Source organism: Chlamydotis macqueenii, chromosome 22 (genome assembly GCF_036417535.1).
Source record: "Chlamydotis macqueenii isolate bChlMac1 chromosome 22, bChlMac1.mat, whole genome shotgun sequence".
NCBI lineage: Eukaryota > Metazoa > Chordata > Aves > Otidiformes > Otididae > Chlamydotis > Chlamydotis macqueenii.
Window position 1 is genome coordinate 4,799,558 of NC_141577.1, and position 14,643 is coordinate 4,814,200.

Here is a 14,643-nt window from a genome sequence, read left to right on the forward strand (position 1 = left end):
GCACAGCACAGCATGCTCAACTGTGCCGCGCCGGCCCGCCAGGCTCTGCCGAACCCGCCTTGGCGACGCGGCAACGCTCCCCGCCATCCGTGCCGGATGCAGGAGCGGTGGCGCGGGCGGGCAGAGGCCCACCACGTCCTGCACGTGCTGGGATGGGTGATGTGAGCGCCCCAAAAACTGCAGAGAGCCCCAAGGCCGCCTCCTGCGCTCATGGGACCCCCCCAAAACGTCCCGCAGGATCACCAAGGGGTTTAGGGTCTGGCTCAGGGTCCAGGGCTGCTCCTCGCGAGGTGGTTTCTGCTCAGTCTCCTTCTCTCCCCACAGCTCCGCCAGCGTGGGGTGTGACGGGGCCGCGGCAGCCCCCGCTCCCCGGCCCCCCGGCATGGATTCGCCTTTCCGGCACGCCAAGGCCAGGGGCTTCGTCTCCAGCGCGGAGCTGAGCATGAAGCAGGCGACGGGCGCTCCGGGGCCCGAGGGCAGGTCCCGCTTCCAGAAGGTCTCGCTGGTGTCGCGGCGGCTGGAGAGCACGGGCAGCGCGCGGGGCCGGGAGGGGAGTCCCTCCCGCGTCTCCCTCCTGCTGCAAGCCTGGGAGAGGGAGATCGTGGAGAAGACGACGTCCGGCCCCGCCACCCTGACGCACCGGGAACGCTCGGCCTCCGTCAACCTCCTCAAGGACTTTGCCGCGCACAGCCCCATCTTCTCGCAGGTGTATTCCCCCGCGCAGAAGCCCCGGCGGCAGGACGAGAGGGGGAAGGCGGGGGCTGGCGGCGATGGCGTCCCCCCGCCCGCGGATGCCCCCCGTGAGACGCCCGTGCACAGGGAGAGCTACGTGCACGGCACCCTCCTCCCCACCCGACCCGCCTGTCGCCCCGCCGCGGGTGCCGGCGCCCCATGCGCGGCCGGGCCCGGCTGCGCCCCTGCCCTGCCCAGGGCCCGGCACGTCACCGTGCTACGGACGGGCAGAGACGCAGCCGGGCCCGAGCCGGGGCTGGCGGAGGGAAGGGAAGCCCGAAACGGGATGGACGACGCTGCCGCCGCCACGATGGCCCCAGCGCAGCGGGAGAGCGGCGGGCAGGATGGCAGTGGCTCTGCAGGGGCCGCAGCAGGCGGGCAGAGCTCGCCGCGCACCGCAGAGGCGGCTGGGCTCCCGGCCGAGGGATCCCCCGGGGAGAAACGCTCACCGCAAGCCGAAGCCGCGCTGGTGAACGCAACCCCAAGAGACGGCGACGGGCCTGGGGACCCACAAACCAGTATAACCAGCTCCCCGCAGTGTCCCTCGGAGGACGCCAGCGGCCAGGCTGATCCGGCCGGCACGGGAGAGGGAAGCGCGGCAGACGGGGACGGCACCACTCCAGCCACGCCGCCGAGGACAGACAGCCCCTCGGGAGCCAGTGGCAGCCCCAAAGACCCCTCCTCGGAGGTGAGCAACGGTCCAGAGCCTTCAGCCGAAGCACCAGCATCTCCAGAGGCTGAGCCTGAGCTGGAGGGAGGCGAGATGACGGAGGAACCGCAGGGCATGGCCCAAGAGCCCAAGAGCAGCTCAGAGCCCCCTGCCGAGCCCCCAGCCCCTGACTCCCCGGCCGAGAGCCCCGCGGATGCGACTGAGGAAGACCCCGAGCTGCTGGTGGACATGGAGATCTTTGTGGACACGCTACGTAACATGGAGCCCTCGGAGATGCGGAAGGCACCCAAGGCCCCGCGCCAGCCCCGGCCGTCGTCGCTGAGTCGCTGCGCCGCTCTACCCCCCATCCACGAGGACCGCGTGGCCCCCCGGGCCCCCATCTCCCTGCCCGAGGCCCTGCACGAGCTGCTGGTGCGGGGCCCGCCGGGGCGGCGGGAGGAGACCCCCGAGGAGGAGATCGAGAACCCCTACCTGAGCCCCGAGGAGCGGGCGCGGGTGGGGTCCCACCATGGGGTGCCCGGGGACAGCGTGGCCGGCGATGGCCGGGCAGAGGGGAGCTCGCTCCTGGGGACGCCGAGCCAGGCGGGAGCGGAGGAAAAGGCCAAGCCGGTGGCCGGGAGCTTGGCCGAGCGCAGTGTGCTCTTCCGAGGGAACGTCCTCAAGGGCGTGGCGCTGCTCTCCCACTTCTTGGAGCACCGGACGGCCGCAGCCGATGAGGGGAAGCCCTACTCGCGCCTGGACAACAGCGTGCTCTACAGCCGCTTCGTCACCCCCAGCGTCACCCCGCTCAAGCTGCCCGGCAGGGACGGTGGGGACACGGGCTCACCCACCCCCGGGGACCACAACGGGCTGGGCCCCGATGACCACCCCGGCCCCGAGATGGCCTTGCCAGAAGCCCCGAGTCCGGGCTCCATCTCTCCTGTCACCGAAGAGCCAGAGAGCACCACGGCCCTGCGCCTCGCCGACGTCCCGGTGAGTGAATCCTGCAGCGAGAGACACTGTCCTCCTGGGCACGCAGCGGGAGGGGTCCCCCTGGGGAGGCGGGGGGGGTCCGAACCCTGGAGCATCGTCCCCTGTTCCCAGCGTGTGGTTTGTGCTTCCCATTGGAGGAGCCGTCGGGTGAAAGCCCCCGGTGTGATGGGAGGGTACTGGGGAGGGTGACAGGAGGGTACCAGGGCGGGTGATGGACGATATCAGCGTGGGTGATGGAGCGGTGCCGGGATGGGTGATGGGAGGGCACCGTCCTGGGTGGCAGGAGGGTCCCGGGGCGGGTGACGGAAGGGTACCAGGTCAAGTGATGGAAGGGGGCCACCGTGGATGACAGGAGGGTCCCGGGGTGAGCGGGGAGGCCGATGTACGGCCGTGCAGGAATGCTCGAGGTGTGGCTGCTTGGGGCAGTGGGAGGGATCGGCAGACGCCAGACGCGAGGCTGTGGCTTCCTCGGGCCGCGGAGAGATGGCTGGTGCGGCCGACGGCCCTCTGCGCCCCTCACGCGCCCGTCCCCTTCCTTGTTTGCAGCAGGAGGACAAGGAGGGTGTCGAGAAGATCAACATGAGACCCGGCAAGGTACAGGGAGCGCGGCGGGGCCAGGCTGGGCCGGCCAGCCGGGGCATGGCGCGGTGCGGTGCGGTGCGGTAGCACCTCTCCGCTGTGTCACCTCCTCCCAGATCATCCTCTTCTCCGAGGCTGGCTTCGCGGGCCAGAAACGGGAGATCTGGGGCGACGTCCCCGACGCCACGTCCTGGGAGCTCTCGCACACCATCTCCATCCGCGTCATCCGAGGCGGGTAGGGCACAGCAGAACGGCCGGGACACAGAGCGAGGGCTTGGCCGGGGCTCCCGCGCTCCCTGTGCCGGGTCCCAGCCCGGGGTCCCGCAGCGACCGTCCCGCCAGCACTAATTACCACGATCCAGCATCGCGGTGGCGGCAGGACATCCCCACCCACAGCTGCGGGTAAAAGCAGGATTGGTTTTTTCCCCTCCCCTTGCTCCCACCCTGCTCCCAGGTGGGTGATGTACGAGAAGCCGCAGTTCCACGGGCGCAAGTGCGTGCTGGCCGAGGGGGACGTGGAGATCGACAACCCCTGGACGGCGTACGGGCAGAGTGGGCAGCCCCGCGCCAGCCGGCCCTTCCGCATCGGCTCCTTCAAGAGGGTGGTGCGGGTGAGCGCAGGGAACCCCCCCGAGCCTCCCGCTCCCTCCTCACCAAGCAGAGGGTTCCGGGTCCCCGTAACGCCGCTCTGCCCCCCCCGCCAGGATTACCGCACCCCCGCCATCAGCCTGTTTGCGGAGGAGAACAGCGAAGGCGCCCAGCTGAAGTTCACCGACTCGGCCGAAGACACCCGCACGCTGGGCCAGCCGCTCACCGCCGCCTCCATCGTCGTCCACTCGGGCTTGTGAGTGGGACCACGGGGCCGGGTGGGCACTGCGTGGGCTCCAGCACGGGCTGGAGCGGGGCGTGATGCTCCCCTCCTCTTCCCCAGGTGGCTGGTTTACTCCAAGCCCTTCTTCGACGATGACCCCTACGTTTTGGAGCCGGGGGGGTACCCCAATTTAAAGGCTTGGGGAGCAAAGGACCCATCCATCTGCTCCATGCACCCCATCAGGCTGGTGAGTGGTGGTAGCGGGAGCGCGGTTACTGGGGTGCCGGGGCCGTACCAGCCCTGGGCATCTCCCAGCGGTTCCTGGTTCACGTCAGCGAGGGTTCGGTGTGGAAATTTGCCGAATGTGGCTCTGAGAAGCGCTCCCGTGGCTTAGTGGTGAAGGAAAGCAATAAAACAAGCTTGTTCTCAAATGAAAATGTCCCAAAAACCAGCTCAAGCTTTAAAGGGGGGAATTGGGTGTCCCCACGCCGTCCCCTCCTGCCACCGCAGCCTCACTGGGGCTCCCTCTCCTTCCAGGGCTGCCCAGTCGTGGAGAGACCTGGCGAGCCGCAGGTGAGCACCGGGCCAGCGCGCGGGGAGGCCACGGGGCCGGGCCGGCCGTGGGACCGCGCTCACCCCGCCGCATCCCCAGGTGTTGATCTACGAGGCCGCGGGGTTCCAGGGCCGCAGCTTCACCATCAGCAGAGATGTCTACGACCTGAAGCGCTTGCCCGGGCCGGCGCTGGCCACCGTGGGCTCCCTGCATGTCCTGGGTGGCTGGTGAGCGGCGTTGGGTGGGCGATCCCAGCTGGAGCGGGCTGGGAAGGTGACGGTCACCCCGGGAAAGGGCTCGGAGGAGCCACCCGGGGCTGTGGGATGGCTCGGAGGAGAGGGCGGCGCTGGAGCTGCGTGGATGGTTGTCCCCACATCCCGGCACGTGGAAATCCTGCGGAGACCTCACTGCCTGCGTCTGCTTGTGCCACAGCTGGGTCGGCTACGAGAAGGAGGGCTTCCGCGGCCACCAGTACCTGCTGGAGGAAGGGCAGTACCACGACTGGAGGCAGTGGGGCGGCTACAGCAAGCAGCTGGTGTCCTTACGGCTGATACGGACGGTGAGGGCAGGGGCGGTGGCATCGCTTGGGGATGGACCCGGAGCCAGCCCCCTGCCTCCAGTCCCATCCTCATCCCCCAAAGGGAGCCTTCCCTGCCTGCCTCAGGCAGCTGGGCACGGCCTGAGCTCCCCCAAACTCAGCACACGCACAGGTCTAGGTGCCCAGAGTGGCTCCCACCCTCCCTGGGGTCCCTGAGGCCAGGCAGGACCCCGGCCGCGTGTGTGGAGAGCTCCCGGCCGGCAGTCCCTTCCCCTGACAGACCGAGGGGCTCGGGCGGGGGGCTCCTTCTCCCCACAGGACTTCTCCGACCCGGCGCTGGTCCTGTTCGAGGCCATGGACTTCGAGGAGGGCCCGAGCGTGGAGCTGAGCGAGGCGCTCCCGGACACGAAGCTGGCCGGCTACGGCCCCGTCACCCAGTCCATCCACGTGCTGAGCGGCGTGTGAGTGCGGGGACGGGGGCGAGGAGGGGACGGATGAGGTGAGGAGCTGAGCGCGTACGTTTTCATGGCAGGTGGGTGGCCTACGAGGGCACCAACTTCTCGGGCGAGCAGTACATCCTGGAGAAAGGGGTGTACCGCAACTGCGAAGACTGGGGTGCCACGGACTGCCGCATCGCCTCAGCACAGCCCATCCTGCAGGTGAGAGCACCCGACACCCCCGTCCTGTGCCGCGGGACCCCCCGGTGCCACCGTGCACGGGGCCGGTGGGGACCGGGACTGCGCAAGATGCCAACCAGCCCCGCTCTGTCTGCTTCCAGGTCGGAGAACACAACCTCCATTTCGTCTCCAAGGTCAGGGGCAATGGATGGGGAGGGGGATGTGCCCCCCTGGGGGACACGGTCCCTTGTGGGATGGTGGTGATGCTCCCCCACCTCGCTGAGCCCCTCCGCTCCCCCTTCCCAGATCCTGCTCTTCTCAGAGCCCGACTTCTCAGGGGACCACGTCGCCTTCGAGGAGGACCAGGCCGCCCTGCCCAGCGCCTTCGTCCCACGCTCCTGCAGAGTCCGCGGGGGCAGGTAGGGCGTCCGGGGGCCTCTCTGTCCCCGGCTGCGGACGGGAACAGGGACATCACCCCAGCTGGCAGCCCTGCAGGCATCTGTGGGGGCTCCCTGGGACGGGGGGTGCTGGGGGGCCACAGGAGGGATGGATGCCCACCATGACGGCCACGTCATCCCCGCCAGCTGGATCCTGTTCGACGGGCAGGCCTTCGCGGGGGAGCAGCACGTGCTGTCCGAGGGCGAGTACCCCACGCTCAGCGCCATGGGCTGCCTCTCCTCCACCGCCATCCGCTCCTTGAAGAAGGTCCCGGTGGTGAGCGGGCAAAATCCCCCAGGAACCCCCATTTTCCCCTCCCGTGGGTACCCCCGGTGCCGGCTCTTCAGCCCTGGAGCCCTTCTGCACCCATGGGTGCTCGCTCCTCCCCCTCACGCCTGGTCTCCTCCTCCGTCCCGCAGTTTTTCTCAGAGCCCTCCATCTTCCTGCACGGGCTGGAGTGTTTTGAGGGGAAGGAGATCGAGCTGAACAGCGAAGTGCGGAGTCTCCAGGCAGAGGGTTTCAACAACCACGTGCTGTCGGTGCGCGTCAAAGGCGGGATGTAAGTGAGCCCCAGCCCTGCTCTCCTCCCATCCCATCCGGTCCCATCCCATCCCATCCCATCCCATCCGGTCCCATCCCATCCCATCCGGTCCCATCGCATCCCATCGCATCCCATCCCATCCCATCCCATCCCATCCCATCCCATCCCATCCCATCCCGTCCCGTCCCCACAGCTGGGTGCTATGCGAACACGGTGACTTCCGCGGGCGCCAGTGGCTGCTGGACTGCACCGAAATCACCAACTGGCTGACGTACAGCGGGCTCCAGCACGTGGGATCCCTCTACCCCATCCGCCAAGTGAGTGCTGGGACGGGACGGGGTGCTGGCACGCGAGGGGGTGAACCCAAAACCCCGAGGCAGGCAGCTCACATGGAGCTAAAGAGCTGCCAGTCCCGACAGCCGGGAGGAAGACGTGGCAGCGGCTCCGGGTGAGGTGGGGGAAGCAGCGGGGCACGGCCTGGAGAGAGCAGCGCGCTGCTGGCAGCTCTGGCCCGTGAACGGTGCCACCAGCCCAGCACCGTCACCCCCAGATCCCTGTCCCCCGCCCTGGGAGTGGCCGCTGTGGTGGCGAAACGCTCCCCGTGGGCAGGCACCTTGCAAAACACCGCGGCGGGGAGAGCCGTGCCCGTGCCGGCTACGAGAGACGGGCCAGGGCCACGGCCGTCACCCTGGGAGAGGCAGGGACCTCCCGGGGGGACGGGGAGGACCCTCCGGCCAGACACAACGCGTGGGGCCGGAGGCGCAGGCAGCAGGGCTTTTCGGTGCCAAAAAGGTTTCCTCTCTTTCCAGAGACGGATCTACTTCCGCATCAGGAGCAGGGAGCTGGAGCTCTACCTCTTGGTCCCCGACGACGTGGAGGACATGAAAGCGGGGCGGGTGGTGGTCTCCAGCCTGAGCGAGCAGAGCAGCTCGGTCTGGTACTATGAGGACGGGCTGATCAAAAACCAGGTCAGGGCGCGCATGCGACAGCCAGCGCCGCGGAGGGGACGAGGGGAGCCCCTGGCAGGACTCCTGCTGCAGCACTCCCCACCCCAGAGCCATCTTCTAGGGCTAATAACAGCCCTTCCCAGCATCTATCCTCGGCCTCGTCCCAAAAGATTCATTGATTCGCTCCTTCCCAAGTCTCCCCTGGAGAGGTGAAGGCATCTCTGCCTCCCCCGAGAGGTTTTCATCACCCTAATTGCCCCCACCTCTCACTGAGAGGTTTTCCACCTCCCCCCCCGAGAAGCAGCGGCGTTTACGGGGAGACCCCTCTGAGCTCCAAGCCTTTGCTCCGAGTGGAGGTGATGGAGAGGCGCGGGCTGACCCGGCCACCGCCGCTCCTTGCAGGTGGCCCCCACTATGAGCCTGCAGGTCATCGGGCCAGCTGGGAAGGGCGCGAAGGCCGTGCTGTGGTCCGAGACCCGGATGCCGCGTCAGACCTGGAGCGTCGATTCTCAGGGACGGATCCGCAGCCAGATGTTCGAGGACATGGTTCTTGATATTAAGGGTGAGGCCTCGGCGCCGGCACAGGGGCTGCTTTCCCAGGGACCCCCAAAACCGAGGCGTTTGGCCACGAGATAGGGCACTCACCCCTTCACCGCCATCAGGAGCGCAGTCTGCTCTCCTCAGACCCTCCCCTCACTCCGCAGGTGGCCGATCCTATGACCGGGACCACGCCATCGTTTGGGACGCGGCTGAGGAACGACCCACGCAGATCTGGGACACAGAGGTGCTATGAGGGGGTGGCGTGCAGCCCTCACGCCCAGAAGTGCCACGGGGCAGGACAGGGACACCGTGACTCCTACCCCATGCACGCCGCACCCCAAACACCCCTCAGCCCCTGCTGCTGGTGTGAAGGATGCCCACAATCGCCTCCATCACGAGGGGAGAAGCACCCCGTCTCCCTCCCGGGGAGCCCCGTTGGTGGCTCACGAAGGACCCCACGGACACAACCGGCGTGGGACCCTCCGGAGAGCGGCAGAGCCCGCTGCCCCCAGCTTCCCCTCTGAACTTCCCCCTCCAAACTGTATTTATGTACGTGTGTAAGATACAGCCCGCCCGGCCTGGGCCAGCTCTGCCTGGGTGGCTGGTGTCCTTGTCCTTGTCCTGGTCACAGCCTGGCAGCCCCCACGCTGGGGAGCTACCCCTCACCCCAGCACCTTGCTCCCCACCCTCCCAGGGGCCCAATCCTGTTCCTAGGATGTGCGCTCAGTGCCCTCTCATGTCCACGGGCTGCAAGCAGCTCCGGGGTCCTGGGTTTTGAGAAGCTGTGCGCCCCCCCCCCGAGCACGGGGGGCTGCCGGACCCCAGCAGCGCCAGCTCAGAGGGGAGCCCAGCCTGCTCGTGCTGCGGGCGCAGGGTGGGGGTGTCCCGGTCGTACCACCCCAGGGCGAGCTCTGCTTCAGCAGCGTTTGGCGTCCATGCTGCAGAGCCGCGGCGTGGCTCAGGTCACTCATCTCGGAGGTCCCCAGGACAGAGGTCTCCTCCACCTGAGCGCAGAGCTCCCGGGGACGTGACTCAGAGCCAGGAGGGACGTGGGGTGACAAATCCACACACAGAGACATCAGGCGCTTCTGTCCTTGCTGCTGGGGAAGAGCAGACGGCTGCTGGCAAGGGCCTGGTTTGCTGAGCAGGTTGAGCCCAGTTTGGGGAAGAGTCACTGCGTTTGGGCAGCAATCACTTCTCATCCCTGCAGCAAAACCGGGCTGCTCTGGCGGCAACAGACAGCTCAGCACCTTCCCAGGAGGCTTCCTCAGCAGATTTGGTTGCACCAAGGTCCTTACATCAGGCATATCCAGCCGGTCGGTGACTGCTCCAGCTTTCGGCAGCAGCCGTCATCAAATGTCCACCTTTATGCTGAAACACGTCCCCGGTTGTCCCAGGACCTGTCCTGCCAGGAGGACGCGTAAGCGCAGGACGGCAGAGCGGAGCACGGGGACGCCCAGCTCCGACGTGCTCCCCTGCCAGGCAGCCTCTCACCGGCCAGAACCAAAACCGCTGCCTGCGGGCAGCGGTGCCAGCCAGGGCTGCTCGGAAAGGGCAACGCCAGGCCTGCAGAGCCAGTCGCTGAGCGCCAGGGTGAGCACCGCAACCTTGGCCTCTGAAGAAACGCTGGTGGGAGCACGGAGGAGACCACCAGGGAGCCTGGGCTGGGCCTGCAGCACCACTGAGGCGCCTGGAAGCCAGGGAGGGACATCGAAACGCACACACTCAGCCCCGATGGGTAGGTAGGGACATCACCGAGGGGGGAAATCGCCTTTGCTTGAGCAGCAAAAACCCCAGGCCGCGACACCTCCACCCCCACGGCCGCGCCTGACTAAAATCTCCCGCACCCCTCACTCACCCTTATATACCCCCAGCCAGGCCGGGATTGGCTAACAGCGGGGAGCTTGGCAGCGTGGGATTGGTGGGGAGCACAAGCCCCCGCCCTGGGATTGGTCAGGACTCACCGTAGGGGTGAGGGCGGTGATGAGGGTGGTCCGCCGGGCCGGCAGGGGGCGCTGTGGGACGCAGGTGGGCACCAGGCGCCGGCAGCGGGGCCGCGGTTGCTTCTCAGCCCCGCAAAGGTCCGGCGGGGACAGGGCACCGGCGGGGGTCAGGCCTGGCCCCACGCAGCCCCCCCCACCCCCTTGCAGCACCCAGAGTTCAAGGCCGGTGCTGTGGCCCCGTTGCCGACCCAGCCCCACGGCGGAGATGCAGCAGAGGCCTCGACACCAACGCTTTTATTTCTCAAGAGCCCTTGTTTTGCAGGCCGGAGGGATGAGGAACACCCAGGGGCAGGGGGGTGGGGGCGATGGCGTAGCGCTGGCTGGTCCTCCGTGCGCCGGCGGGGCAGGGGACGCCATCCTGGGAGCGGTGGCTTTTTGGTGGGGGTCGAGGAAGAACGAGGTGCGGTTTTGGCCCCGTCCGGGTCAACGCAGCCGCAGGAAGAAAGCCAGAGCCAGCGCCAGGGCGATGGAGAGGATGGGTGGGCTGCCACAGAGGGGGCTGAGGTTGCTTACGGGGAGGCCGGGAGTGCTGGAGAGGTTGGCCGGGACCTGCTCCGCCTTGCCCACCTGGCCAAAGGGCTGGAAAAGAAAACGAGAGAGCGTCAAGCATCGCTCCAAACCGGAGCGGACAGCGGCGCAGGGTGGAAACCACGCCAAGAACCCTCAGCCAGCCCAGCGCCCACCTTGCCCCTTCCAATGGGGAACACACAGCTGCCTCCCCCGCAGCCGATTCTCCTTCACGCCGCACACAGAAATCACCATTTCAGAACAAAACCAAAAATCACACAGAAAACCATTTGAGTTTTCCCAACGCAGGGAGCGACGCGAGCGTTCCCTCGCATCATGGCCTTGTTTCACCCGGGGGATTTTGGAATTTCCAATTTGCAGGGGAGGCGGGGGAAGCAGAAGCAGGGGGCGGTCTCTGCCCCTCAGGCCGCTGTGAGGAAGCGGCTGGGGACGTGGTGGCCCCCCCGGCCCTGTGGCAGAGAATGTGGGGTGCAGGAGCAGAGCTGGGAAACACCCGTGCGGGAAGCGAGGGGAAGGAGGAGGGGGTATCCCCGGCCCTCGGGGCTGTCGCAAGCAGGGAGGCTGCAGTCAGTGTGAGATGTAACACAGGCGGGGTGGTGATTTCGGGGCAGTTTCCTTCCCTCTCTAAAGCTCTTTCCAAATTCAGGTGTTTGCATGAACCCCTCCTGCCCTGGCTGGGCAGGACAACTCTCTCTGGGACTCCTAGTGTGAGCGGCTGTGCGTTAACGCCTCTGAACGGTGACTGCAGCGACAAGCTCTGCCCTGGGCTGCTGGAAAAGGGACACCATTTCCCTCCATCATTTCCCTCGCCGCCGCTCCTCGGGTCCTCCGGAGCCGGGACAGGGGCAGGGTGAGGCCCCAAGGCCCAGCTCTGCCCCCTCGCAGGCTCTCTTGCACCGTGAGGCTCCCAAGAGGGAAACGGACCCCGTGGAGCTGGCAGCAGCTCTGTGAAGTTTGTGAGCAAAACAAGCACAGAGAAATCTGACCCTGTTAACCAAAAAATAAAATCATCCGGAGAGCTGCTCCAAATTAGCATCGCCCTCCCCAAAAGCACCGGCGCATTTCTCCCTCCCACAAAACAGGTCCCCACCCAGGAGAGAGCCGACACACACCAGCGCAGCGCTCCAACCACGCCTCTGTGGCAGGAAGGAAAATGACCTCCAGAGGGGAGAGAGGAGAGGAAACCACACAGCTGTGTGCCCACCCAGCGTCCCCACGGCCGTGCCCAGCATCTCCAGCGTCCCCAGCATCCCCACAGCAGGCACGGGCTGGGGCCAGCATGCAAAGGAGAGGCTGCAGGACGGGGTGGAGAGCTAAGCACGAAGGTTATGGATATAAGTCACGCGCTTCAGTAAAAAAAAAAATGCTTTAAAAAAGCAACATATGGATGTTTTTCGACCTTACAGACCACAGTGCAAAGCCCCTGGTAAGAAAGCCAAGGTTAAAGTCAAATAGAAAGTGAAATGCTCAGGTTTCCAGCTACAGTTCAGCACAAATTCTCCCGCCAGTTTGAACCCTACAGCCCCCCGACTGCCGTCCCACCCATGGGACAGAGCTGGCAGGACCCTGCGGCCTTCGCTGTGCCCTGCGCCATGGGGTTTCTCTTACCGTGCAGAGGACGAGCAGGGCGAGCAGGAGGAGCAGGTGGGCATGCTGGAGGGGCTGCATGGTCAGAGCTTGGCGCACGGCGTGCTGGGACACTTCCTCATCTGCTCACAGCTTTAAGCACGGCGGTGGCCCTGTCTCACCAATCACACCTTCCTTCCCTGCACCAGCCCCGCCACCTCAAAGGGCTGTTTGCACCCAGGGCGATTTCAGGAAGACGCATCTGCTGATGATTCTGCAAGGGAGAAAGTGAAAGACAGGGGCACGGGGAATTTCCAGCCCTTTCAGCCTCGCCTCTCCAACGCCTAGCACGAAAGCGGCTCCTGCTCCCCCTGTTCCCCGGCACAGCCCGGCTCCGAGCGGGACGCCCTGGCCACCGTCTCCAGCCAAGGCAGCGAGCCCCTCGCCCGGCCTTTTCCCACATCACAAAATGCCACCTGGAGTGTGAAATCCCCCAGGCCAAGCTCTGCTTCTCCCCAGGGGCTCCTGTCCACCTGTGAAGGATTAACAGCGGTTACGGGTTAAACTCTCCCTGGTTCACTGGGAAGGTTTGCAAATCACAGCCAACGTTTCTGCAAGGGCTCTGTGTTGCGCCGTGTAACAAACCTCCTTCCCCGCAACGCGAGGCAAAAGCTGAGTCTAAGCTGCCCCTCTGAATTTCAGTTACAAGCCTGGGGTACCCAGATCCAGGTAACGGATCAGGGAAATGCTTCCTTCCAGCCCCGCGACATCTGTCTCCTCACAGCAGATCTCTGAGCTCCCTCATGATCTCAGCTGCAGCAGTAGGAAACAAAAGGGATCTGGTTATTTTCTGGTTATTTGAAATAAATAAAGCTACTGAAACGCACTGAGCATGGGTGTGAAACGCACCTGTTGTCTGGTTTTGTGTTGGTGAAGCGCATCCCAGCGCAGCAAACCCATCACTAGCCTCCGCCCAGAACTGAAGGCTTTTCTGCAGCAAATTTCACTGAATTTACTTTATTGTTGCACTTCATAGAAGAGTCAAAATTAAAGTCTCTTGGGGACAGCCAACACCCATGCTAAAAATCGGCCCGTCCCGCTCACGTCCAGCTGGCGAGGCCGAGCTCTCCAGAGAGCGGAGCAGCACGGCGGGGGACGCGCAGGGAAAGGGATGGCGGCACGCGCTGGGTGGAGACCAGAGCGTCAGCGAGGCTAAATACGCGTGCGGGTGAGGGAAAGCGCTGCTGGAACACAGGGAGGCCAGAGGCAGGCGAGGAAACGGGGAGACGGCTCAGGCCGCGCTGCGCCACACGCTGTGCCTGCGAGCTGAAGCTACGGGCAGCTGAGGAAAGGAAGCGTGGTAGCACGCCACGCTCCTGCACCAGGTCCCGCCCCAGCACCGGGAAACGTTTGAAGCGCTCTGAAATGAAAGGCAGCCAAATTAAAAAAAAAAAAACAAACAACAAACCAAAAAACAAACCCACCAATTTGTGGGCAGGCGTGCAGGGCAGAGAACAGGCAGGGAGAGGTTCGGCCTGGCTGGCAGCCGCGCAGAACGGAGGCAGCCGGCAGCCTGGGCCTCCCCTCCTTTAGGGACAAACGGAGAGGCCTTGCCCCGGCGCCTCCCGCCTGCAGGCACCGGTCTGGGGAGCAACCGGCAGCGCAGGCCGCGACGGCCCCGCCGCGGGCCGGGAGACCGGATCGCCCGCAGCGCGGGTCCCGGCGGGCGTCGCAGCGGTGCATGCCGGGAGGTGTAGTACTCGGGCCGCCTCGCCCGCCACGTGACCGCGGCTCAGCCAATCGCAGCGGCCCTGCGTCGCCGTAGCAACCACCGGTAAACACGATGGCGGCGGCGGGGTGAGTGCTGCTCCCGCAGTGGGAGGGGAGCGGGGGGACCCTCGTGGTTTGGGACTCCCCCCCCCCCCCCCGGTTTGGGAGCCCCCACACGCACCGTGAGGGTCCGCCCCGAGGTGCCCCCAGCGCTGCCACCCACGACGGCCCCCCCTCGGGGCCCACAGGCACCCCCAGGCGGCACCCGGTTACCCCTGTTATTTTAAGCCCCTTTTTACCAACGATCCCTCAAAAAAAAAAAACCTGATCGCTACCGGCCTTCTGGGGACCCACGGGGCTGCACATGACAGTGACAGGCTCAGAAACACCAGCTCGAATAAAACTCCCCCACAATTTCTTATCTGCTGCCTCCTGGCCGGCATCGGTCCCCAGCAGGTACCAGGAGCAGCGAGCAGTCAGGCCTTGCACAGGTTCGTATCACGCTTGCGTTTCCTGTTTCAGGCAGAGAAGAGTTGCTTTCTGCAGCTGCAGTGGCATGGCAAGCCTCAGCTCTTTCACCCGCTCCCGCCCTGACGCAGCAGGCACTGCTGCGCCTCACTCAGCCGAGTTTCACTGCCTCTGCTCTCAGGCAGCTCCCACAGATGGCAGGTCAAGGATTTTAACTGTTCCTGCAAGTTCGGGGTGTATGAACACCCCACTCTGCCCAGAAAACAAGGATGTATGGACCGGGAAGACGGGCTGATGAGAAAAACATACTGTTCAGGCTTTTTTTGCACAGTTAATTTTTTTTTTAATTTGCCCATCAAGCAAATCCTAA

The 14,643-nt window shown here is 65.7% G+C and overlaps 1 protein-coding gene and 1 long non-coding RNA gene across 6 annotated transcripts; one reads left to right on the top strand and one right to left on the bottom strand.

Moving 5' to 3' along the window:
• The first annotated feature begins 370 nt into the window (after positions 1 to 370).
• CRYBG2 (crystallin beta-gamma domain containing 2) lies at positions 371 to 8,191 on the top strand. 2 transcript variants are annotated; one of them, XM_086765152.1, is made up of 19 exons: positions 371 to 2,374; positions 2,921 to 2,968; positions 3,070 to 3,188; positions 3,408 to 3,564; positions 3,658 to 3,797; positions 3,885 to 4,011; positions 4,302 to 4,337; positions 4,417 to 4,544; positions 4,750 to 4,876; positions 5,174 to 5,316; positions 5,388 to 5,514; positions 5,634 to 5,666; positions 5,779 to 5,891; positions 6,057 to 6,186; positions 6,330 to 6,469; positions 6,645 to 6,768; positions 7,261 to 7,419; positions 7,801 to 7,960; positions 8,103 to 8,191. In XM_086765152.1, exons 1-19 carry the CDS (start codon positions 383 to 385, stop codon positions 8,189 to 8,191), a joined length of 4,092 nt encoding a protein of 1,363 aa, XP_086621278.1. In that variant the 5' UTR covers positions 371 to 382. The 2 variants fall into 2 exon arrangements, with proteins under 2 accessions (XP_086621278.1, XP_086621277.1); XM_086765151.1 differs by having other exon boundaries at positions 383 to 2,374; positions 2,924 to 2,968.
• Positions 8,192 to 10,160: 1,969 nt separating this feature from the next.
• On the bottom strand, positions 10,161 to 13,741 carry LOC147598098 (uncharacterized). 4 transcript variants are annotated; one of them, XR_015260925.1, is made up of 5 exons: positions 13,520 to 13,741; positions 12,945 to 13,026; positions 12,512 to 12,568; positions 12,078 to 12,309; positions 10,161 to 10,520 (listed from the first exon to the last, which is right to left on the bottom strand). It is a non-coding gene; the product is annotated as an uncharacterized LOC147598098 (long non-coding RNA). The 4 variants fall into 4 exon arrangements; XR_015260924.1 differs by lacking the exon at positions 12,945 to 13,026; XR_015260926.1 differs by lacking the exon at positions 12,512 to 12,568.
• Between the last annotated feature and the right edge of the window lie 902 nt (positions 13,742 to 14,643).